At 45.2% G+C, this 25,786-nt stretch overlaps 2 protein-coding genes across 10 annotated transcripts; both read right to left on the bottom strand.

Annotated features, from left to right (window-relative positions):
• Positions 1–35: 35 nt before the first annotated feature.
• On the bottom strand, positions 36–14,139 carry METTL2A (methyltransferase 2A, tRNA N3-cytidine). The gene is made up of 9 exons (XM_031600961.2): positions 13,988–14,139; positions 12,209–12,300; positions 8,667–9,019; positions 7,260–7,309; positions 6,772–6,832; positions 5,827–5,966; positions 3,911–4,017; positions 3,639–3,704; positions 36–2,196 (listed from the first exon to the last, which is right to left on the bottom strand). The coding sequence occupies exons 1-9, from the start codon at positions 14,077–14,079 to the stop codon at positions 2,045–2,047; spliced, it is 1,113 nt and encodes a 370-aa protein (XP_031456821.1). The 5' UTR covers positions 14,080–14,139; the 3' UTR covers positions 36–2,044.
• A 360-nt stretch (positions 14,140–14,499) lies between these two features.
• On the bottom strand, positions 14,500–25,537 carry EFCAB3 (EF-hand calcium binding domain 3). Of its 9 annotated transcripts, none has more exons than XM_090125139.1 (21): positions 25,442–25,536; positions 25,097–25,364; positions 24,875–24,971; positions 24,531–24,717; positions 24,364–24,444; positions 23,933–24,040; positions 23,354–23,413; positions 22,620–22,724; positions 21,339–21,407; positions 21,133–21,249; positions 20,579–20,650; positions 19,857–19,949; positions 19,254–19,350; positions 19,078–19,151; positions 18,438–18,581; positions 18,003–18,074; positions 17,599–17,725; positions 17,103–17,293; positions 15,745–15,929; positions 15,535–15,654; positions 14,500–14,954 (listed from the first exon to the last, which is right to left on the bottom strand). In XM_090125139.1, the coding sequence occupies exons 2-21, from the start codon at positions 25,345–25,347 to the stop codon at positions 14,688–14,690; spliced, it is 2,517 nt and encodes an 838-aa protein (XP_089981265.1). In that variant the 5' UTR covers positions 25,348–25,364; positions 25,442–25,536; the 3' UTR covers positions 14,500–14,687. The 9 variants fall into 9 exon arrangements, with proteins under 9 accessions (XP_089981265.1, XP_031456820.2, XP_089981267.1 ...); XM_031600952.2 differs by having other exon boundaries at positions 14,501–14,954; positions 24,364–24,440; positions 24,530–24,717; positions 24,875–24,974; XM_031600954.2 differs by having other exon boundaries at positions 14,501–14,954; positions 24,364–24,437; positions 24,530–24,717; positions 24,875–24,974.
• Between the last annotated feature and the right edge of the window lie 249 nt (positions 25,538–25,786).

Here is a 25,786-nt window from a genome sequence, read left to right as displayed (position 1 = left end):
AGTGGAAGGGATGGAAGGGGAATTCAGAACCTCAATAGCATTTTCTCTTGCCTTTAATATTGTTTCTTTCAGCATTCCAAGCCCACAGGCTGACTGGCAGGATATGGAGAGTTAAGGAATTCCTCCCAAACACTGGTGCATTCATGCTTTGACTCCTGTACCCTACTGAAGATCCATCAAGAGCAGGTCAGCAGCAAGGTATGATTTTTGAGTTTCTTCTACTAAAAAAGGCAGGAAATGGAGAAGCATAAAAGGCCACAAAATTGCTATGAAGCAAAACCATTTTATGTTCTTTTTTTTTTTTTTCTTCCTCTCAAAAATAACTGCTTCAAGCCTCATTTTTTATGTCATTTGTAAATGCTAGAAAATCTGCCAGCATTTTAGAAAAAAAATAACTGGGGAGAGAATCCTTCACATAGCATATACTATAACCAAGAGTTCTCTTCCCAACTCCTTGATTCCATCGTAAGGACTGAAATGGCCTGACTCAGGAAGCCTGCATTAGAAGACAAACTAACCAGTGTGGGGTGATGTGGAAGTTATGAATCCACTGTGTTACCACATATCTAGCAAAGAGCACGCCCCTTCCAACCCTTCACAAACCAGGATGCTCCTTGAAAACTCCTGCAGACCCTCCAAATACAGCAATGACACTTTGTCAGCTTTTTACTCTTTCTCCTCCATCTCAAGAGAGCAGTTATTTCATCATCTGTGTGTCTTTATAGTTGACGGTTATTCTTAGGCAATTGTAAACTACTAATACTGGTGTCCAGATAACAAAATCTGCACGCTATGCACAGCACAAACTGCTCTTCAGCTGATGGTGCACAGTTAGTAGACACTGTTTCTTCAAGGAAAAGAAAATAATCAGTAGTTACCTAACAGTGGCTGAAATCCTTCAGATCAAGTGCCCTCAGGCACGTGAGTTTCTGTGGAAGCTTCATTTATATTGCTCAAACCAGCAATAAAAAATGTTACCTCAGAATTTATTCTAATATCCATTGCCCCACATCCTAAAAGTAACCAAATAAACCAAATGGAATAAAAGTTGGTAGCTGTCAAAAGTGGGGTAACACCTTCAGAAAGCCACACTTGGCTTCCTTTAAGAAATCAAACAACGCTGGTAGACATTCTTTAGATTTCTTATCAAAGACAAGTGCTTTGCCTACTTTGGTTTAGCACATCACCATGACAGGGCAGTGCAGCTCGTGACCTGGTTCTGCAGTCAGCAAGAACACTTCTTGACTGTTCAGGCAGAAAAAGCAGGTAATGGATTCTGAGCAAACTCTGGTGCCACAAGTTGCTTTTGTTCCTCTGCACTCTGGAGGTGCTTCAAAACTGGCATCAACCTCCCATTTCTGAAAGGTTGAACTCTACCAGATGTGAATTACTGCACCTGAGCTATAGCGTGCTTAGCTTCCTATACAAACAAGGTACAACAATCTTGAAGACAGGAAGAGCAATAATCTGCGTTCTCCACAGGTTATCTGCCCACTAGGAGACGTCTATGGGGAAAGTGGCACAGAGAAACAAGCATGCTCTCAGTTCATGTTCTCAATAGATATATTTTAACTGGTGGATCTGCACAAATCTGAAGGACTGGAAGAGAATTGCATGAGATAAGTTGGTAAAGGGATCCATACTATACCTAGTGACCAGCTGCAAAGGAAATCAGATTTACCAACTGTGTACTCTTGTTCTTTTGATCCCAAGACACAACACAGAGACAAGGTTGAAGATCTTGTTTGATGTAGAAATCCACAGTAGGAGACACTACTTGCTCAGATACTCTTAGCATGACTTTTCTTATGTTGTTAAAAACTATAAACTTTAAAAATCCAGCCCAGTAGCAAGACACCTTAAGTACTGGTTGGTCTCCTCCTAGACCATTTGTCCTTAGCAAAACTCATTTGAAGTAATGCTGGGTGCTATTAAAGGCACTGAGGTTCTGTGCACGCTGACTTCCTCAATGATACATCTCACCAGGAGGAGATTGCACATGGCCACGAAGAGGATAAAATCTGACAAAGCACACCCTGCTTCCTCACAGCTGAGGGGCAGCAGGCTTTTGGTATTTGCACTGGATCCATACTCGATACATTGTCATTTGCTTCCCACGATTCACTTGCAGTCGACGATCAACCAGATTCTGTATTTTCTGCAGGCCAGCTCTTGTGAAGAGATCATCTAATTCATCTGGAAGCAGAGAGAAGAAGAGAAGGATGCTACAGCTTTTATTTAACTGTTACATGTTCGCACTGAGGGCTAAACTGAGTTGAAAGATGGGCCAGAGGAAACTCACGGTCTCTGTCTGGTAGGGAAATGTAAAGATCAGACAGGACTTAACTACAGTGTTATGGGGAAAATAAGACTACAGTCTCGTAAGTTTCCTTTGAATTTACCTTCTACAAAGGAAGGAAAGAGGTATTATGAGGACAACTAGAGTTACAGAGAGTTGATGAAAACAACAGCAGTTCCAGACATTGGTATTGCCTCTAGAACCAATTAAAACCAATTAAACCTTCTAGTAAGTAGGGACAGATCCATTCCTTACCCCTCCCCCCCCTCTCCATTGAGATTTCAGAGTCTGCAAGAGCAAAGAACCAGATCAGATATCAGACCTACGCTTTTAAAATAGTGGCAATAAGATCTTTGCTGTATGGGCTGGAGGGGAACTGGATTCATTATGGTTACGTTTGGAAAAAAAATCCTGAAAAAAACACATCCAGCTGGGGCCAAATCAAAGCACTAAGAGCCCTCAAGGCTGCAACACTTAAATTGGTAAGTATTCCTGACCAAGCAAATAAGTTTCATAGTGCCCCAGCACAGTGGCCGTGGGCAAAGTCAGTCTGAGTCCTGCCGAGCAGCACAGAGCGCATTCAACTGCAGCTTGGGAGCATGTGATTGGTATGGAGCTCCTGTAGAAAAGAGCTAGCAGGTCCTAGCTTGTGCTCTTTTATCAGATGATTGACATAGGGAAGCATTTGCCAAACATACATTGAGCATTCATTTTGTTGAGACAAACGAGACTTGTGCAGTGGAGAACAAAACTGTTCACTGCAGCTGTGCCAGTGCTCTAAAACAGACTGGCAGCTTGTTCCAGCACCTCTCCACTCTCTCTGTGAAGAACCTCCCCCTGACGTCCAATCTAAACCCTCCCTCCTTGAGCTTATAACCATTTCCCCTTGTCCTATCACTACCTACCTGAGTAAAAAGTTGATTCCCCTCCTATTTATAATCTCCTTTTAAATACTGGATGGAACTAAGGAGCCTGCCCCAGCTCTATACTGAACCACGCTCCTCACATTCCGTTGTGTGAGAACAGTAAAGTTAAGAGAAGTTCCCTCCAGTTGTGTTCACCTGACTGCATACTCCTCAGGTAACAAGATTTGACAGAATGTCTCCACTTCCATTCCTCTCAGCGTAGCACACACGCCAGTCTTAATTTCAAAAGATTTTCCACTTAGAAATTCACTGTGCATATTCACATCAGCGACCGACAGGCTGAGGTCCCTGTGTGACTGGGAGACACTTCACATTTCACACTGCTCCAAGAAAAACTGCCTGGAAAGAGCTAGCAACAAAACTTGGGTGCACAGGGACAAAAAGAGGTAAACGTGTGTCTTCCAGCCTCCTACCTTGGGTGAAGAAATAGACTCTGGTGCCATCACCTCTCACATAGAAGTTAGCAGACAGACACTGACCTAAGGGCAAGAAGGATTTAAACAGTTACCAGCTATCATTTAAAAACAAACAACTGCTGCATATAAAGACAGAGGCACTTCTCCTCCCAGCACACGCTGTGCTTAAGGGGAATTAATGAGCTGCCTCCCAAACAGGGCAGACGCTACTCCAGAGAAGCATAATCTATTAGTGAGCTGTAAAAGCTCCCCATGGGAAATGAAAATACCTTTCTTGAACCGAAGCTGGGCTAGGTCGTAACGGCCATAATCTCGTAATAGAATCATTCCTCCTGGTTTCAGAAGGCGACTCAGTTTGTTAATGACACGCTGCATCCTGAGGAAAGAACAAAATGGCAGTACTCAGCAGTCCGCAAGAAAATCAAGCCTGTTTGTTTAGCCTACTTTCCCAAAAGAAAGTATGAAGTTTCACATCTATTACAACTTCATATAAAAGCTACCAAAATTTGAAATTTTCTGAGCTCTGTCAGACTGGGGTGCGTTGACTTTATCTGGTCACCATTTTTATCAGAGTTGCCAATTCTGCCTTTTTTTTCCTCCCTTTCTTTAGCTTAGCCTGCCACAGCACAGATTAATTGCTTTCTCTTAGTAATTACAAAAATAGTTCCAGTGGTTTTTGTAAAACAATAAAAAAGTGAATTCGAAGAAAAAAAAACGCTGCAAAATAAAACCAAAGGGAATAAGAAAGGGAGAATAAGAATTTTTAAAGTCATTTATTTGTATCTGTTGTTCCATTCTGGTAGGTCTTAGCACACTGTCACACTAAGATCACACTACTTTTCTAAACTGTTTTCTAAACCCTCCCTTTTCACCACCTCACATATGAGAAATTCATCTACTCTTTGAACCTAACGGTCCAGAAGTGTACCTCCCAAAAATGAGTGCTGACTGCGTGGTGTGGCTGCTGTTCAGAACAGAGGAGCAACTGTGACTGCAGCAAGACTACAACTACAGCCATTCAGCACTTCAAAACGATACCTATCCTGTAACAGAATTTGCTAGAACAAAATACCTGCAAATTCCACTTGCAGAGCTTAATGGAAAACTGGATCAGTCAACTTTAATTTTCCTTGATGTAAAGGAATCTACTTTGAAGCTTTACACATATCTAGAAAAGCTGTGACACACATTAACACCCAAAAACTTTCTGTCAACTTTTGCACTGGGTCTACTAGTTTCTCCATACATTCCACTGCAGGTTCAGCTCCATCAGCCTAATCTTCAAGTACTGCTAAGCATTCAAGAGAATTTTCCCATTATTCATTGTCTACCTGCAGCAGAATATATAGATGTTTGGTAGGTAGTGATAAACATGTTTCATTTAATAAGATTCTCTCTCTTTCCTGCTCTTGCAGAGCTCATACTAACTATTCAGGTATTTAACAGCTAACAGTCTCTCTGCACTATGTTTATAACAAAGTTGGCCAAATCCTTAAATATTTCCTTACTCACCTGTTGATTAATCTACATAAAGATATGGATGGCACAGCACACAGATCACTGTATTATCAAGCAAGTGCTAAAACTAAATAATTCATTATGTAGAAAGCTACCAGTCTCCTTAACTTAAAGATCTAGGGAGATCTCATGCAGCAACATTAAAGAGTACAGTGAGGTTATTTATCAGTCAGTTTAGGGCTTTTTTTTTTTTTTTGGTCAATTTTGGGATGGGATCACTTGGCAAAAAGTGAATGAAATAGAAGAGTCTTCTTGATATTCCTGACATTGCTAGCTGGTGCATAGAACAGAGGTGCAACCTTCAAAATACATCAGTAAGGCAGGCTGTTTTGTCCTTGATATGACTGTAAAAGTGTATAGATGAAGTAGTAAAGCTGTGGAGATGAAGAACTTGAGACACATTAAGATTAGAGAGAGACAATCAGGGAATTTTAAGTCTTTGAAGCAAGTTATGTTGGTATAACTTTAACAGATTACTAAGAAGCCTTAGCTAAACTGGATGAAATGGAAGAAGGTACAACAGCATGACAAGTATTTCCCACTTGGCACCAGCAAGGCTTCAACAACTGAAGTTTTTTCTTCATCTCTGCTCTTTTTATGTTTGCCTAATAAAGACCTTCAGTTCTGTGTGTATTTTCTTTGGACCCAGAAGGAATTTTTAACTTACTTCTCTGGGAGAATCGCTGAGAGGACAAAGATGAGAATGACAATGTCAAGGCTTTCATCTGGCATTGGGAAAGGACTTTGGTCATTGCAGAGGTCATGGACAAATGCAAAGCAGCGAGAAGAATCATATTCCACATTGCTCTGTATTTAAGGGGAGAGATATTACAGCATTAGCAGACATTAATAGTCTACATTTCATTTCAAAAAGCAAGTTACTTCCAATATCCCAAACATCAGACCTAGCTCCATAAAGTTACACTCATAAAATCACAAGTAGATTTCTAGAAGTCATTTAATTTTTGAGAGCTGTTGCTATGGGTTGTAGTAACTCCTATAAGCAGTACTTTACCAGCTTTGAGGATACAATGACACGCTGAATGTGCAGCTATGCCCCCCCATTCCATGTCATGAAATGACTGATTACATTTGATACTTCATAGACTCATTCCCTGTTCTGACCTGAATTTTGTTAGCAGTATTTGTCCTTTGATTAAATCCCAGCTTTTTGTTCCACAGTACCTGTCCTCAGCTGTCTGTGCAGAAGCACTCCTATCACCTGCAGTATTGCAGTGCTAATAATACACGCACAAATCAAACACAACTTCAGTTGCTGTTAAAAAATAGCCTGAATGTTTTCAAGGTTCAGCAGTTACTCAACTAAAAGACCACGGCATTTAAAAAAAAGTGCTGCCAACCACAGGGGAAAGGAAATCTGGCTGACTTGTCTGCTGCCAATGGGACACTGTGAGGACTCTTGCTTTCCTCATTTCTACAGTCTTCAGTAGCTCTTTTTCCTGATTTACCAGTACAAGGGTCAGCATCAGGGCTAGCTAAAATAGAAAGCTGTCAAAAGAGCTACACAGCTGGTGGCTGCCATGATATATTTATGTCAGTGTGCAACTGGCACCATGCACTTCCTACCTTCACAAGTCACTGTTGAGTTTACCTGGACAAGATCCACAGCTGTTGTAGAAAAGTCACAGCAATAAACAAAAAGGCCTGGATCACTGAAATAAATAAAGGACACTATCATCACGTTTAGAAAGGTGTTCCACAGGAATTACAGAAGCATCTCAAACACACAGAGAACAAAATTGAGAGTCTGAAATTCTGGCCTTTGGCCTCAGTCAGTCTGTCTGTCTCTTATCTGCTGTGCAAAACCTGGCTCATCACTTTGCTCTTTTGTGTCTCAGTTATTCAAACATGGAACTGAAGGAGGAGAAATACTAAATGCTTTAGAACAAGACACGTATGTTTGTACATTAAGACCAAAGACTTCCAGGCTCAAAACACAATTATTTGAAGACTCGTATAATTTGTCAGTTACATCTGGCCTTTCAACATGAGGTTGTCTAAGAAAATACGCAAGCTTTCCTGTTCTTTTTCAGGGGCTGCTTTATCACAAAGGTAAAAAATTTTATGAGAACTACTTACTTGTTGGTTTGTAAAATTGGGAAGACTGTATTTCCAGCACCACAGCCAACCTGCACAAACAAAGCAGATGTGCACAAAATGAAAATTATTCCTTCAACACATCCCATGCAGCTGATTTCAAATTAACTCTCTACAGCCACAAAGTGCATCTCAGAAGTAACAAATGAGCACAGTGGTGACCATTTGCAAATATCACTGCAAGATCTGAATATGCTCAGCAGGCAGGAGGAGTAGCAAGCTTACATACAAGCACTGTGGGAAACCAGTTCAGTTCTCCTAGAAATCTTACTAACAAACTGTATATTGCTACTCTTCTGACAATGGTTATTGCTAGCATAACAACCCAAGCATAACAACCAGTACGTAAGAGTCACGGAAGCACTGGAAAAAAAACATAGATTAGTTACATTCCCTTCCACAGAAAATCAGAGCAATAGAGAGAGAAGTTTGCTTTGCTATAATTATAATCTGTTGTTTCAGAGTTACCCTCACTAGATGGCTCTCCCTCAAGTTACAAATTAGGTCTACAATGATTATAACTTGTTATTTCTTATGTCTGTTCCCATCTGAAGACTCATTTGAGGTCTCACACAACTGGGCTTAGAACACTTCTATGTCTAAATAACGTCTAAATAATCAGTAAAATTGAAAGTCTGAGAAGAAAAAAACACAAAGGGCAAGGAGTGACATATGGCAGTGAGACAGGTAAGACAGGAAAGCCACCACATCCCAAGAACATTTGTCTGAGGAAGTCTCAAGGGCTCAGATTAAATGCAAATCTAAAGGACTCTTTATATTGATTCTCCCTGGAAGGACAGTGTTTCCACACAATAGGAGCACTCAACAAAAATGGTGATATCTACAATGAACAAACTATAGGTGGCAGAGCAAAAGGTCTTCATGAGCTATTAGGAGACTAATATTTGTAAGTACTAGAAATCTGACCAGGACAAGCGTGATACCCTATGTTAATCTGAGATTTCCTGTTATGAGATGGAACATAAGGTCCTGAACAAACAGCATCTCTACATTCTTTGTTTTATTATTCCATTTCATGCCTCCCAGGAACGAATAAGAATCAGCACAAACATCAAAACCATATAAGACTTACACAGACAAATAAAAGAATCAAGTCCATATAGAGAAGATGACATTTAAAATCTTGTTTCAACATCAGAAGATTAGAATTTTTATTTTAAACTTGAAAACTTGTCCTTGTGCTCTGTGTATACAGTCCAAACCCAGAGTGCCAGCAGTTCTAAGTTGCCCTCTCTCTTTACTGATGTAAGTTGATCTTCCCACTCACTGTTGTTTGCCACGATACATATTTTTATATCCATCACTCAGTCACACAAACATTCATACAAGAAACCCTCAACGTGTGATTCACTGTTTTATAGCTATTACCTCTAATATACGGTAAGAAGCAGAGGATCCTGGGTAATCTTCATCACTTTGTTTTGGCTTCTGTGCAGCCAGCTCTTCTGTACAGAATGTAGACCTGCTTTTTATCAGGTTTAACTGATTCTCTGCTCTGGTTTCTACCGTGCAATGTCCATTTTCACAGCTTCCCAGCCTTTCATTTTTGGGTACCTCCTCGCAGCTAAATTCACACAGAGAATCCTCATTTTGACTCGGGTTCCTATTTGGTGCCAGCTCAGGAAATTCAGTGAACAGCCAGTGCCTGTCCTTGAAGAAGCCATTTTCATGGATTTTATAAAAGTCATCCCAGTATCTCTTAGCATTCACCTCATATTCCTCTGTAAACACAAACAAAAACATCACCAGCAGTCAAATCAGAAAGGTGTCAGAGTTTAATCAGCTCAGACAGTCAGGGATCACTGCAGACACCTACTCAGTAATCTGCTTTAATAAGTATGATTATTGATTGAAAATCACCTTGATTTAAGTTGTACCGTCTCACCTGAACTCTCAACCTGCCTCCTTCCTGTCATTTTGTTAGGAATTAAAAAAAAGCGAAATAGAATAGAAAAGGAGGGGGTCTTGGTAGGATTTAAATGAAGGGTTTAAAGAAAGCTGGCAACAGAAAAGCCCTCTTTGAAGTAGACTGGAATGAAGATATCCATGTTTTATTTTCATTTCTAACACTAACATATTCAGTTCACAAGAGTAATTCATTTGGAGCCCGATGACACGAAGTGAAACACTTAAATCTACTAGGCAGTTCTGTGACAAGTGCCTGGAACTGAAGTCTGACATGCTACTTCTTTTTTCAGACTGAGAAACACAAAAATTGGTCAATTCTACTGGCCCAGCACGAAGCTCAATTAGCACTTACACAACACTCTAAGATTACAGGACATCATGTTTTATACAAGTACTCTTGGGAGTCCAGTCTGCAGCACTTTTTTTCACCACAGTTCTGTGCAGGTTAGAGCATCACATGAAATTACAGCAAAAGAGAGGAACGAAATAAGTGACCACTATCACTAAAGCAATAGCACAGAGCTAAGGTGGATAGACCAAAATTGGTAAGAATGAACTTCAAACAGCGAGCAATATTTTCACGCCTACTAAATACAATCCAGTAGCAAGATAAATATTACAGACATTCAGAACACTTATGAAGCCATGATCTAACTAAATTAGAGTCATCTATATAATTACCCCTGCAGTACAAAGAGCTATTTATAAAAATAATCTCTTCACCTTCATTATGAGGATTTTCTCCTTTTAAGCAGCTTTGTCCTTAAACAACAAGCTGAACAAAATTGTAGACTAAAGCATAAGTTTGTGTCATGATCTCACTATACCTCAAAGTAAGTGGGGTCAGGTCTGATTATTATTTGCAGAGAAGGCAGTCAATGACTACTAATGCCAGAAGAATGAGGGTTATTGATTCAGTCTCTGGTGCACTCCTTCCTGAACTGTCACTTCTTCCACGCACCAGTAGGGATACACGAGGCTGCTGGGGTTGGAAACTCTTTCAGCTAACAAAGATATGAAGTCTTGACTCCTGCTGATCCCTGAAGATACCGTGACAGGCTCTGATTAAAACAGGATGTTTACCTCAGAAACTGTGGCAATATTCCAAGCCAGCCACTTCAGATTACCCAGATTTTTCCTCGCCCTACATTGAATTACTGTGAAATTCTGTTGGACACTATTGAAGAGCTGCTATCTTCCACCTAACATGTGTGGAAGCTTTATTTAAAGTTCATTTGCAAAGCACTGGAACAGAGGATCAGTAGCAAAATAAATACGAGAACACAAGGTCCAGCTGATCATGCAAGAAACAGGATTAAAAACGACCACATTAATATTTCAGTCTGAATATGAGTGAGCACAACTCACACCAGAAAAGTTTGCAACATATTTGCTTCAAGATCCTTTTAGCTCATAAGGACACTGGCATGCGAGTCTTAATCCTCCAGAGACTTGATAAGGACTTCTGACCTTTCTGCACAATTTTGTAAGGACAGCCCCAAAGTCAAGCCCATACTCACCCTTTTACATTGCAGAAGATTTGTAAACAAAATAAACTGTTTTCAGAAGTCAGGAAGAGAATTACAGATCCTCTGATTTGCATTAGGAGGCTAATTATGGAGCTTCAAAAGAAAACCAAGCAACACTTCCTCTTCTTTCCCTGCTCCCAGACAGCAGATACAGCTTCTATAGAGCACACAGAACTTCTCTCCTTCAGACAGCTCAAGTCCTCCAAGAAATAATACAGCCATGATGACCAATAGCCTGTCTTTGTTCTCCTGCTTGGACATTTCTGATTCTCAAAATACTAGACCCCTCAGGCACGTTTGGCTGAATTGACTTCCCTATGTTTCAGCCTTCCCATTGTCTCCAGATGCTTCCTACTGAATAGCAGCCATCAAAATTTGACTGGCCCCCATTGTTCAGCCTGGGAAATACATCATAAAGACCTGACAAACTGCTCTAACATCAAATTTCTCCACAATTTCATATTTGTATATATGTTCTCAAAGCATGACAGAAAGCACCCTTTAATGTTAGCCAGATTTTAAAATGAACTCAACACAATGGTTATCACAATAGAAACTGCTGGATACTTCTGGGAATCCAAGAAATGAGGAGAACTGCTCCTTGATATAATTAAATTTGCTATTGTGAACACAACTGGAAGCTATATGGGAAGTGTCTGAATGGCTCCAATAGTGCTCAGCATCGCCTTACAGATGGTACACTCAATTTAATTTGAACAAAAGGAGTGGATCCATCCTAGAGCTCAGCAGAACATAACAAGATCATCATCAAACAAATATCTTATCATACTGAAGAACAGGATATCATTTCACCATCATGTAAAGGACCTGATGTATCTAATGTACTTGGAGGAGGAAAGATGCAAAATTAACCAACCCAACAACTCCTTCAACCAAGTAACTTACTACCAAGTAAATTCTGATGATTAACACTCCAATCAGGATAAAATCATTTTCCTTCACTTCAGATTTAATCATTACCATGCTGTTTGTGAATTCGGTAGAGTTGTATACGGATACTACTTTATTAGATCCTCTTAAAAGAAAAAGTGCTTGCAGCACGCAAAACAAACAAAAGATTAACTGTCGTATGTTAAGCTTTGAACAGTAAAGCACTAACTGAAGCTGTTGCTCTATACTGAAAGAAGTCTGTTGACAGGAAACAGTAACAAGTGCTTCAGTGTACACAACATAAACAAAGAACCTCAAGCCAAAATGATTCCTCCCAACCAAGGAGGCTTCTACTCCTGTGGAATGAGCCTCGATAGAAGGTGGAACAGTCACAAAAAGGTAAACTTAGGAGAGAAATTCCTTCTCTGCCATTTTTCCCCCACTGGGTATTAGGGTAATGTATTTAGGAGACGGTGGAGGAAAAGACGAATAAATGAAGATGCAAACATAACTCTGACCAGACTCTTCTGCGGCTGTGCACACAAGTCAAGACGTACACATTACAGTAACATCTAAAAGTACCTTGTTTATCTTGTGGCAATAGCTGTGAGCTGTTCTCTTGAACTTTACTCCTGGCAGTGGCTTCCTGCTCTTCTGACCATTCCACATTATCCCTGTTGTAAAAATTAAAGTGAACTACTCAGCTAGGAGTTGCAAGGCAAAGACAGAGAAAAAAGATTTAGATAGCTCCCCAAATGAACAGCTGTGGGGCTTTTCTGCCATCTCCAACTCCAGCTCTGCAGCAATGTAACAGTTACCAGATGGAAGGACAGCTGCCAGTTCTGAACTAGCTGCACTTGTAGCATTCAAAAGGCAAAACAAGAAGGGATCCTAATAGACACCAAACCTGTTCCCTAATCCTTTTACCTGTCTGGTGGTCAGCTAAGTTTAGAAGAACTAAATCCTTACTGCAAAACCACTCAGCACAAATAGGCCTCTTTGGAGAGGAGCTGCCTTTCCCACATGGAGAACAAAACACTGATCCTATGCAGGCAACTACTTTTACTCAAGCAGGTCAGCAAAATGAGCATTCCATTTAACCATCTTCAAAAATTACATTCCCTTTCTCAAGTTAAAAGAAAAAAGGCAGCTAGGGTTATTTGGAAGGCAAAGTATTATATTAATATTAAATCCAATTATAAGAAAAATAAGCATTAAGAACCTATTAATAACTTAAATGTGCATACCAAGTTGTGTAGTCATTAAGATGATTCACTTTTTTTTTTTTAAACAAGTGAATGAAAAACAGAATACAAGGATCAAGAACTACTCTGGCCTAAGAAAGAACCGGCCTTCTGATGTTAATTAGCAAAACAAAGCCTTAAGTTTTGCATCTGAAAAACTAGATTATTAGGAATTTCTGCAGGGAAATACCATTGAGGACACTCTAAGTCCCAGAATGAATGACAAGCTGATGCATGCGTACATTACTTTATTACAGCTTAAACACAGCCAATTTTCAACAGAACACAGCAACCAGAGACCTGAGGTGGACATATTTACTTTAGAAGTGCAAAATACCTTCAGTTCCCAGGAAATTCAAGAATTTGGGCACTTAGTATCTCTGAAAAAAAAAAAAACCACCAACAGCTTTCTCAAAGCAAAGACCTGCTCCACCCTAACACCTGGCATGACCTCACAGCATCACATGGCAGTGAATGGGTGAATTTATCTTCATTCAATGTATACATTAGCTGCATGTGCATGCAGATCTTAAAGAGTCATAAACCTCTGAGAGCTACGGCAACAGAACAGAATCACAGAATGGTCCGGGTTGGAACGAACCTCAAGGATCATGAATCTCCAACCCCCCTGCCACATGCAGGGCCACCAATCTCCATATTTAATAGTAGACCAGGCTGCCCAGGGCCCCATCCAACCTGCCCTTGAACACCTCCAGGGATGGGGCAACGACTGCCTCGAAGCAGTGCAGCACTGAGGAGAGTCCCGACGTACGGAGGGCACCTGCTGGATCCTGACCGCCTCCACCAAAGCAAACTCTGGACCAAACGGATGAGCGCTCCCCAGCAGCGGCCGAGCAGGGCCGGGCCCTTCCTCACCTCCAAGCCCTCCCGCCCCCTCACAGCCCCGCCCCCACGGCTGCCCCTGACCGCTCGGCGCGGAGAGAGAAGTGACAACGATGTCTTAAGCCGAGAAGAGTAGCCAGCAAGGAGCGAAGCTGGGAGAGCGCAGGCCGCAGACAGCACACCAAGCCCTGAGGAGCGCGGAGAGGCACACGGGACGGGCAGGGAGGCGAACGAGAGGACCCCGCGGGGACGGAGAGGCCGCGACCGCCCTCACCAGGCGTTATGCTGAAAGAGGCGGGCGGGGTCGGTGAGGAAGCGCCTCCCGAAGGGCCGCCGCCGCTCCGGCGCCTCGCTGGGCGCCGCCATGACGGGTCGGGCGCCGCCGGAAGCGGAAGTACCGCCCCGAGTCCGACCCGAGAGGGAACTGGGCGGGAAGGGGGTGTCACGTGGGGCGGCAGCGGCGGGAAGGGCTGAGCGGAGGCGGTTCCCTCAGCGCTGAAGAATCACAGGTTCTACACAGAGAGGCACCCGCGAGGATCAGTGTCCGACTACCCGAACCCAGTGGCTGAGAGCGGTGCCCCATCACTCCCTGAGCTCCAGCGGGTCGGGGCCGCGCTCACAGCCCTCTGGGACTGAGCCCTCCCTCACCCCCAGCCGCTCCCCTCCCCTGACAGCTCCGAGCCGTTCCTCGGGCTCTGTCGCTGTCACGGAGCTCAGCCCCAGAGTGTAGCCCTCCTTCGGACTCCCTAAGAGTCCTTAAAGTGGAGCGTACAACCTATGCCCGGTGCTCACTGTGAGGCTGTACCGCAGAACAGTCCCTTCCCTTGGCCAGCTAGCTCCCTGTGCTGAACAGGATAACAACAATAATCCCACCTTTCCCAGCTTTTATTTCACATTTTGAAAGCCAGGAGGAAGGGTGACAAGATCCGATCCAAACCAGCTCCATCCAGCATCCATCAGCCTCTGCCAGTGCCCTAAAACAGCCACTTCTTCCATGGCGGCTGCCTGGTGGCCGGTGGGAAGCAGCGATGGCGGCGGTCCTGTGCCTGCAGCTCCTCGGCTGTCACCAGCTCTCTGCATGCGTTCCAGGACCAGGAGTACGTGGAGAAAGTGTAGTGGAAGCGCTTGCTGCCCGTCTGCCGGCCGATCTGAGCCCCGTCGATCTTCTGCCACAGCTTGAGCAGGCTGGCCTGCTTACGGAGGGCCAGGTTGTGCCTGTAGCGCTGGGCCACCTGTGCCTCCTGATGGAGGGGAGAAGAATTTAGAGGGCAGAATCCAATGCAGGAACCATGCAGCTCAGCTCCCACCGCAGGCATATGGCACAGATGTGCATACAAGGCTAGAAAGCACCTCAGTGCCATGGCAGAATGCAGTGGAGGCAGGTTATAACTAATTCACACTGATGATTAACTGTAATAAACCAAGCTATTACTATACCTCTGGTTCATTTTTCCTTGTGCTTAGGACAAAATTGCTTGTTATTACCCATGTCTAGTTAAAGTGTTCACCAGTCTATTAGTATATAGGTTACATGAGTCCAATTCTCGAATAACTGCTTTACGCACATTACCAAGGTAACACCTCTGCTCTGAGTTATATACTATCTGCAGTCCCCGCCTCCTTGCTACTCTATGTAAGTGTTGCTAACAAGTATCATTCCATATTTCTACTAGCTATTTCCGTATCTTTGCTACCAGGGTAAAAAAAAAAAGAAGAGCAAGCAGTTGAACCTCTGACTGTGTAACTGAGTGTCACAGCAGAGAAGGGTAAGGAAATGCGAAGTGAGTGAGCGCAGAGCATGGGGCTGGACTTCAAACTCACATGTGCTTGTGCCTTGCCCTTGCTGGCTGTTGGTGGGTGTCGCCGTTTGTTTGGGCGCTCTGAATTGTTGGCAGGGGAGCATTTCTTCTTGCTGCTCTGAGCAGAAGCCTTGGCTGCAGCCTGATTAAATAAAACATAGGTTTTAAGGCTTGTCCTCAAGCTTCCTTTGGTACTGTTGCATGTAGCTGAAGTACCACCCATGTCTCTCACCTCCTGAACCTGTTTTTTCTTACAGCTGAAGCGGCTCTCCTTTGAAGTTACTGGCTTGCTCTTTCTCTGCTTTGTCTGCTTTTGCATATCTTTTTTTGGCTTCACCAGTGTCTTTGCATCTTGTTTAGAAATCAGTGGGAAGACAGGTACCTTAGCATAAGGGCTCTCTGAATTGGACACATGTTCTAGCAACGGAAAATAAGAACCAGAGTCACTGACAATGTAGCCACAGCCAGCTGCCCCTTGGTTTTGCTCCTCTGACCTGGGAGGGGCTAGGTAGGTCCCAGATTCCTCACACTTCTGAAACACGAATCTAGTTAACCACAGAGATACCTCTGGGGGACAATTCCTTTCTCCCTGGGAGACTCTAGAGCAGAACTCCAAGTGTTTCATTTTGCATCTTTCACTGTGAGCGTTACTGGATGGACTCTTAAGGTTTGCTCCAGCTTACTTTTCTGTGATCCTCTTAGAAATTACTGCCTAGGCTTTAGGAAACATAGAGCATTGGTGCCAGCCCTGTTAATAAATTTATTGATGATTCAGATGAGGCGATTGAGTGCACCCTCAGTAAGCTTTCAGATAACATCAAGTTGGGAGGAAGTATTGATCTGCTTGAGGGTAGGAAGGCCCTACAGAGGGATGTGGGCAGGCTGGACCTCTGGGCTGAGGCCAATGGGATGAGCTTCAAAGGGACCAAGTGCCAGGTCCTGCACTTTGGTCATGACAACCCCATGCAGTGCTACAGGCTTGGGGCTCAGTGGCTGTAAAGCTGCATGGAGGAAAGATTTGGAGGCATTAGTTCACAGCTGGCTGTACTCAAGCCAGCAGTGTGTCCTGGTGGCCAAGAAGGCCAACAGCATCCTGGCTTGTATCAGCAATAGCACAGCCAGCAGAACAGGAGATGATTGTTCTTCTGTAATCAGCTCTGGTGAGGCCACACCTCAATGCTGTGTTCATTTCTGGGCCCCTCACTACATGAAGGCTCTGGAGTGTGTGCAGGGAAGGGCAGTGGAGATATGAGGTGTGTGAGCACAAATCTTATGGGGAGCAGCTGAGGGAACTAGGATTGTTGAGCCTGGAGAAAACAAGCTCAGGAGAGGGCCTTATCAGTTTGCAACTACCAGAAAGAGGGATGCAGTGAGGTGGGGGTCTTCCTCTCCTAGGTAACAACAATATGTAACACCTGGAGGTGTTCAAGAACTGTGGAGATGTGACACTTAGGGACACAGTGGGCATAGTGGGGATGAATTGACAGCTGGGCTTGGTGATCTTAGAGGTCTTTTCCAACCTTAATGATTCTGTGAAACTTTTGCTAATATAGGGCTGAATAGGACTGAATGACAGCATGCAAGCCTTACCTTTGAGTTGTTCCAAATAAGCTTTTGCCTCTCTTTCCTTCATCAGTGAGATGCGGGCAGCACTTACAAAGGAAGATAAAGGATAAACCAGAACTTTCCTGTTTTTGTTGTTCTTTTTGTGACTCACGAAGAAATCAGCATTTGTCCAGGCTTTCTCACTAGTGCAGTCCCTAAACTTCTGCTCGTAGTAACTAGAAGACAAAAGAGGGCACCATTGACCAGTGAAGCATAGCTCAAGGCCTGCTCAGCATGGGATGCTGCACACTGACATACCTGGAAAGATATTTAAATGGGTACCTGTGGTATTTACAACAACACCTGTGTAAGGTAGGTACCAAAGCTATGCAGGTGCTTTTGGACATCCAACTAGATATGGAATATTTCAGGAAATGTGGTCTTGGGCCCCTGTTATCTGTTTATCTAATTAGATAGCACATAAATATCACAGTGTAAGGGAGAACTTCCTTCTCTGACTTACAACACTAAGGAAGCTCACCTGGAAATCTGAAATAGAGTTATCTGGGGCAGAGCTTCCAACTCCACCAGCTTCAGCAAGACTTTGAGGAGGAGGATTCCTCTGGCATCGACATGATCGAAGTTGCCTGAGTTGTTTTTGTCAGGGACTGGAGAGGAGGAGAGCAGTCAGAGGCACATCTGAGCCTTGCCTTACCTTCAGAGGAACCCCAGCAGACCCAGCAAGATCTGCTCAGTGGGGATCCATCCCCATTTTCTGCCAAGTGCTGGTTGGATGTCCAGCAGGGAGGATGAGTTCTTGCGGCTTTTCGTTAGCCATAATGCTGGTCACAGTGCTGATTTCTTGCTCAGTACCAATTAGAATGAGGTAATTCAGTTTTGATGGAGGGAAGCAACACGTACCTAGGTAGGGTATTTCGTACTTACATATTGTCTGGATAAAACAATTCTTGTCAGTAATGAAGGTCAGAAAGTCAGAGAAATTCATTGCTTTGTCTCCTGCAAACAAGTGGCATCTCTGTTAGCAAGGCAGATTTTTGCTAGAATAAAATGTTAGGGCGAGCAGCTCAGAGCTGGCACTGCAGAAAGATTTGCTTACTAAAATCTAAGGGCAGGAGTAAAAGCTTTTAAAGCTTTCACATGTAATTGAGCTGTGGAGCATGCATGAGGGGGTCTGTAACAGCAGTGCAATAACATTCATAAAGAATAGAGTCACTAGTGAGTGTTAAAACACAACAGCTCCAGCACAGCCTCTGCCTTAAAGTACATTTCAATACAGCAGTGCTCAGGGATTGGGAAGGCACAGGAAGAGGGGCCACTTTACATGCACAGTACAGTCCATGCATGGCCTGATGCACTCACCATCAGCATCTGCACACACCAGCTTCTTGTGTGCCTCTTGCCCATCAAAGCTAATCCCCAGCTGCTTAGCAAGCACCTCCAGGTTCTGAAGGTTAATATTGCCATCCAGGTCTTTGGGGAAGAAGTTGAAAGCATCGAAGAATGCTGTAGGCAGGGAGAGGACAGCAGGTTAAACAAGGCTGGGGGGGGAGGCTCTACCTGTCTTATGTTCTTTTGGAAACAGTGAACTATAATCAACAGGGATTTGAGCAGGTTGTTCCTTGCTACCAGTGCCAATGCATCTACCTCTGAATGGCAGCTGACAGCATAGGAGAGCTGGAGAATCTGGGGAGAGGAAGGGTAAGGTGGTATTTAACGTGTGGGGCTGGGTGAGGTGCTTGGTTCAGTTCCAGCTCTGTTCTCTTGAGATTCAGCTGTCCCCCTTCCAGAAAGCGTATTGATGGTTTTCTGCATCAACCCACAGCTGCTGGGCTCCTACACCCATGGGACACAGGATTGTCCCTTCCTTTGTGCACCCCACAGTGTGGTTATTGTGTGGGGAGGATCACGTAGTGCTGCAGGACCCATCTAAAGGTCCAACCACTCCTGTTGGTGCTGGCAACATATCTCCTGGGGGGAGCACATAATGGGGTAACATTACCTTTCTGCTGTTTCTTTGTCATGTTCTTCACTGCTTCACCCTCAACTCTTGTCTGAGGGATCTCTGTGAGTTCACTGCCATGCACAGAATGATAAAGAGAGATGGACAGAGTAGCAGCTGAAGCACAACTGTACAACAAGCAACAGCATATTCCCTGTTTCCACCTTCATGCTCACCTGGCTGTATCTATTTCAAGGGGATTTAACACCTTTGGTGGAAGCTCTGTTGCTATACGGGTTTGGGGAACATGGCCAGCAGCAAGAGCAGTTTTCTCTGGATGTGAAAAGACACAAATAAACAGAGTTTCATGGGCTTCCCTCTCACCAGCATTCACATCTTCAACATCCCAAGGACAGCTGGAAGGACTCCGTGATGACACTTCTCCCTGTTTTGTGCTACAGCAGCACTAACTCACTGTGTCCTTCTGGCCACGGGCAGCAGGACACCCAGCAAGGGGAATCCTATGTCTCCCAGCATCCCCTGTCCCCTGCTGCAGCACCTTTCCTATGGGAAACCTGAATTCATTCTTCTTGACACTTAAGTCTTTGATTTCCTATCCCACCACAGTGGATATAGAGCATGACTTACACCCCCTACATCCCCTTGCCTTTCCCTTCAGAGCAGCCACTGTGTGGGACAACTTGATGCCTCCCCACACCTGTAGAAGCTATTTTGTCTGTTTTTCCTTTCTCTGCCTCTTGTACATCGTGCCTCATGGTAACCAAAGGCTGACAAGTCACAGAGGGGAACTGTCACCAATATTTCTATGATTCACTGACCATCCATTTGTGCCTCTTTCAGCTCCTCCAGGACTGAGTGGACGCTCAGGGCAGCCGGGATGGAACCCTCACTACTGACATCATCCTTGTCCTCTGTGAAAAAAAACAAAAAAAGCCTCCTTGAGCAGTTTTCTTTTTAAGCATGGATGTTTTTAACACCATCTTAATCATATTAGGAAGGTGCTGCTGCCTTCCGTGCATACCCAGGGCATGGAGGAAGATGAGTTAAGTAAGAACCATGTTATTAATATCATTTGCCTTTCTCCAGCTCTGTCCTCCAGAGAATTGAAAATCTTTTCAGCACATTAGTGAAATTAATCTTGCCTGCTCACAGGGAGGAGGAAAGCCCTGCCATCACTGCTGGGGGGGTAGCAGAGCGTATGAGGTGGCTCACAGACTAACCAGGCCTGTGCAGTGCAGGAGAGTTGCAGCAAGAAGGTGAACAGAGGCCAGAGTGTCAGGTAAATCTTTGCAGCCCACTCTACATCTGTGCTTTCCCACCTTTGTGGCTCAGGAGCTACTGACTTTGCTGTGGGCAGCAACATGCCATTGGAAATGCACTGCAGCTGCTGGTCTGTCTGCCTCACCCTGCACAGCTTCGTTACCAGCAGATTTGCAGTTCATTAAAACATGTGGCCACAGAGTTTTCTTTTGAAAGACTCTCTGTCTGATCCTGTTTGTTGTTCTGTGGCAGCAGATTTTGTTATGGGGATCTTGCTCACCTTCTCCCATGGGTGTTTGCTGGACCTTCCTCATTGCCTTCATGGATTTAATCAGATTCATTTTCACAGCACCTGGGGAGAGGAGAGCTTTCAGTGGAAATAACAGACAGCTATAACAACAACAAGAATAAATTGGTGGAAATTATGGGCATCAGACTACAGGGAGGACCAGGTGCTGGACCACTGGCAGCTGCTGCATGAGCCAGGGGCTTTCCTAAAATGTTGGTTGGAGATTTGTTGCTTCTAAATGAAAGCATGATAGAGTCGTTGGTGAGAGTTAAGCACTAGGAAAAGGGCAGCAGGATGGTAGTGGGAGAGGAGCAATCACATCCCTCTCTAACAGAGACTTTTCTCCATGTGTATTTCACAAGAGTAGAAACTCAGTGTATTATTGTAATAGAATCAATTGTCTCGTATGTCTTGCATTAACATCACATCCTCATTGCTTGATAAGCACCAGTGAATGTATGCAGAATGCTTTAGACTCAGCTGTTGGTTTCTAGAGATTTTTAGGCTTCCTGCAAAGGAAAAGGACATCAAAAGCTTGCCCTTACCTTCCATGTGTCTCAAGGCTTCACGTATCTCCTGGCTGCTCAGATGAACCTTGCTGGCTGTGGGGTCCATGATGAAATTAAGGTCTTGAATGTTTTCCTCATCTCCTACAAGAGATGCTGGGCAATGTTTAAATGGAGCAGTGATTGGCTCTATGGGGATGTCTGAGCAGTGACAGTGGCAGTGAAGGAAAGGCAGAGACCCTCACCATTCACAGCAGCAGGAGTCAGCTCCTTTGCAGAGTCAGAGCCCTGACTATCCCTGAAGTCTGCGTCCTCTGTAACAAGAAAGTGTTAGAAACCTCCTTTCCATGCTGGCAGCCAGCGGAGAGAGACTTGGCAAAAAAATAAAGGTTATTATTATTATTAATAATAATAATAATAGAGACTCCTTTGCCTTTCACCTACCCTTTCCATCTGAGGATCTAAAGGACCTTAGCCACAATAATGCAATGAAACTCCCTCCCCTCCAGGCAGGGTGAGATGCTGAGGCCAAGAAAGATTAAATTCCCTCTTTATGGCCATTCATCACTCAATGATTCCCTCCATACACTACGCTGTACGTAATGCTCTCTAGACACAAAACCCCATTTCCTTTGATACACTGAGGAATGGTGCCTGTGTCATGCCAGGACACACAGAGCCACTCATGCCAAATAATGCAAAGCAAAAATTTAACACAAGATTAAAGGGAAGCGGGGAGAATTTCACCTCTGCTGCGTGCAAGGCATATCCTATACCATGGCCATCTGCAGGCACCCAGCAGCCTCCCTGAGAGTCTGGATTTCTGGCTGCAGGGGCTGTGCAGAAGCAGAAAACAAGGAAGGATACCAGTTCCCAACTACAGTGTGTCTGATGATCTGCTGCAGCTCCTCTCTGGCTGAGATGACCTCACCAGTACCCACACTGGAGTTGGGGTCCTGACTGCTGGCTGCATCCCCTGGGGCACAGGGGGAGATGGAGCATGGCTAAAAGGGAAGTACTCCTGAGGAAGGAGGGGCTGACAGACAGACAAGAGCTTTCAGGGAGGCTCTTGGCTGCAGCTTTAAGTTTTTCTACAAAAAAAGGAAGTTGACAACACTGAGAACACTCACATCCACAAAGGGCTTGGTGATTTTAGAGCATCTTGCCCCAAAACCGATTTCCAAATTTTTGGCCAGCTAGTCATCTAGGTTGGAGATCCAGGCTTCCCTAGAGCACAGCATTCTCATTTCAAGCTGACTCATTACAGTCCTGGAGATACAATAAAGGATAAATCCCAGAGCAACCTGGTCTGATCTCACAGCTGACCCAGCTTGGAGCAGGAGGTGGCACTAGAGACTTCCCAAGGTGCCTTCCAAGCTGCACTGTTCTATTATTTTGTGCCTTGGGAAATGTCAGTATGCTGACTATAAAAGTCAATTCCTTTCTCCTCTTTATCTCCAATTCTGAAGCTTTCTGCCTGGAAGACAATCCAAAGCCTGAACACCCCAAAGTGCCAACACACTCACCATCCACAGGCACACCCCCCGAGGCCTGCTGGTGATCAACGTCCAGTAAATGCATTTCCGTGGGGGCTGGGTGAGACTTCAGCTCTCCCACATCGCTCTGCTTTCCTGCAACCAATAGAGAAATGTTTTTCATTTCAGAAAGTTCCCTAGACCTGGAAAACACACTTCTGGATTGTGAATGGGACAGGATACACCTTGGACTAGCTGCATCAGAAGGAGCTTTGCTCATTTTTAGGTTTATTAGAAGACAACACACTTCTGCTTGCTGCAATGATGAGCGTTAAGAAGTGGGAAGCGTCTTCCTGAGTGTGTACAGAGATCCCCATCTAGTGGTCTCCAACACCAACAGCCTCGACACAGCCCAAACGTGCAGGTTCAGCCAGGTTGGAGTTGTTAGCACTTTGCAAATGGCTTCACCTGGAGAACCACGAGCAACCTGCAGCCCCACTCCTTCTCCAGGAGCACCTCTGGCTGCTCACAGTGCTTCAGAGCACCCAGCACAGCCACATGGCCCTGTTTTTGGGGTCACAGCAGCTGGTCCTCATGGTGCTAGGTCCTATCTTGCCAGCAGCCGTGCTCTTTGGCATTAAAGAGAAGAGATTAGCTAAACATGGTCTTGCCTCATGCTGCCGCTCAATGAGAAATTGAGATTTTCTGCATTGCTTGGCCCAGTGCACCCCTGTGTGGGATCCTGGCTGTGGCACACAGGGTGGGTGGTGCTCTCTGCTGCGTACCTTCCTTGTGAAAGCTTCCGTCAGCCTCCAGAAGCGGGCTTGGGTTCACCTCTCTGCCTTCTGGAAGGGAAAGAGGAGTTTGGGGTTGGAGGATTCATGAAAACACCTTCTTGCAGGTGATACAACAGAGGGCTGCAGCCTGGAGCAGCGGCCGATGAGCATCTCATGGCTGCTGGAGCTTGGGGCCGAAGGAGAAGTGGGTGCTGGTGGATGTGACCACAGAGTAACATGGTCACATTTTTGTTACACCCATGGGACAACACCAGGCCCTGTGCTAAGTGCTGCCAGGATTGGCTGGGTACAGACAGTAGTCACCTCCTGGAGGCAAATGACAAATATTAGCATTACAAATATGTATCTAATGTCTACTGTAAATTTAAAGCTGAAGATTTTGAAACTGTGATAGAGATGGAGATGATGTAGGACAGCCTGCCTGAGCCTGAAGCTAGCATGGAGGCTGAGGGGCTCGGAACTTCACCTCTCAGAGGCACCATGCATCCAGTGTGTCCTAAAACACATCTGAGAAGGAAGACAAGGCTGATATGTGTGTCTGGGTTAGGGCAGTGCCTCCATGGTCACCTTGAGCCTGAGTGTGTTTCAGCCCCTTCTGCATCTCCTCCTCTTCAGGGCAGATTCCCTGGCTGTCCCCCATGACAGTGCCTGGGCTGTGAACATCAGCCTCATACCCTGCAGTGGGTGAAGGAGAGGTTGAGGTAGATGAACACCAGCATTAAGTTCTTCCATTCAAAACAGCCCCTGAATCTTGTTTCTAAATAATGCTGGATTCATTTAGAGTGGCACACAGAAATCAACACATTATAAAATCACAGAATCATTAAGGTTGGAAAGACCTCACAGATCATCAAGTCCTACAGTCAACCCATCACCACCGTGCCCACTACCCATGTCCCTAAGTGCCACATCCACACATTCCTTGGATGCCTCCAGGACAGTGGCTCCACCACTTCCCTGGCATCTGGCTGAACTGAATGGGGAGAACCAGGGCTTACCTTCCACCTCCAGCACAGCCTGGTCTTCCCATCCTTCTTCATCAGGATCCACGCATGCATTGGATGAGACCTTGCTCCTCCAACAAATGGAGATGCCCAAACTGAGCTCCTGTCCCTGAGCCTTGTGATCCTGGGTCACCCAAGGGGCAGAGCTAGGCTGTATTACCTGTGCTGGGGTGTGACCTCGGGGGGGCTGGAAGTCCTGTGCTCCACTGCCTGAGGGAAGATCTCCATGGCACTGCTGTCCCTTGAGGCTTGCAGCTGATCCTGGTTGCTGCTCACATCTTTGCTTTTAGTTTTCTTCTTGAGCCGAGTGCGCCGTTTGTTGAGTGATGCATCAAAGGACCGCGGGGTCTGAAACGGGGAGCATCCATACCATCAAACCCCAGAGAAAGGAACAGGAGGCCTCAGCAGCTGCCAGAGCCATCCCAAGGCCAAGCCCTTGGCCCAGTTGCACCCCTGGGATTGTGGGACACATGTAGGGGATGGGTTTGTGGTTTGCCAGCCTCACCTGAATTGCTTTGTCCACTTTTGGCATGCCTGTCCTGCGCACCTCCTGCCTGGGTGGGTATGTCTCAGCCATCAGGATCATGCACTGCTGGGTAGACCTGCTGCCAGATGGGCACCATTCTGTCACCCTCCCCAGCCCATCCTGCAGCTTGAGGGTGAGCAGGGAGCATGAAGGAGCCCTAAAACACAGACAGGCACAGGCTCCATCCATCCCCTCACTTACTTGGAGGTCCTGCTAGCTATGGAGGTCCTGCTGGATGTGGAGGTTCTGCTAGATACAGAAATCCTGCTAGACACAGAGGTCCCACTGGATTTGGAGGCTTTACTGGACATAGAGGTCCTGCTTGGTGTGGAGGACTTCTTGAGGGCCACCACATCTCTGGAGCTGGCAGCTTCTTCCAAGCCTTGCTGTGGTAGCTGCTGCTGCTCGGTGGCTACAAGGCTGTCAGACTTCAGTGGCTTGTGGAGCTCCATCTCCTCCTTGGCTGACCCTGGTGTGAACAGAGGCACTTCAGGGCTCTGCTGGCATCCAGGTCATCCCTTTCCAGCAATCCCACCACTGGCTTACCCACTGGTCAATTGATTACCCTGGTAGCCTCAGGGACACCCAGGCAGCGTGCACCTGTCACTAAGCTCACTGCCTGGTGCCACCATTCTGCCTGATGTCACAGAGTGCCTGGGACATTCCCTGGCTCAGCTCCATTGTGCTAGCGAGCACTGGGTTCCAATGGGGACCATAAAACTTCATTAGACAGAGTGGCACAGGGATGGGGACAACATTCAGGGCCTGACTACAGGTGAACGTCCATCCCTCCAGCTGCTGCTTGCTGAGCCCTGCACTATACCCATAGCAGCCAGTGGGATCAGACCCCCATGCAGCCACTCTTGGATGGAAAGACCCAGCCCTGATCCC

This window comes from Phasianus colchicus, chromosome 26 (assembly GCF_987193195.1).
Source record: "Phasianus colchicus chromosome 26, bPhaCol1.hap1.1, whole genome shotgun sequence".
Classification (NCBI taxonomy): Eukaryota; Metazoa; Chordata; class Aves; order Galliformes; family Phasianidae; genus Phasianus; species Phasianus colchicus.
This window is presented reverse-complemented; position numbering and strand designations above follow the sequence as displayed.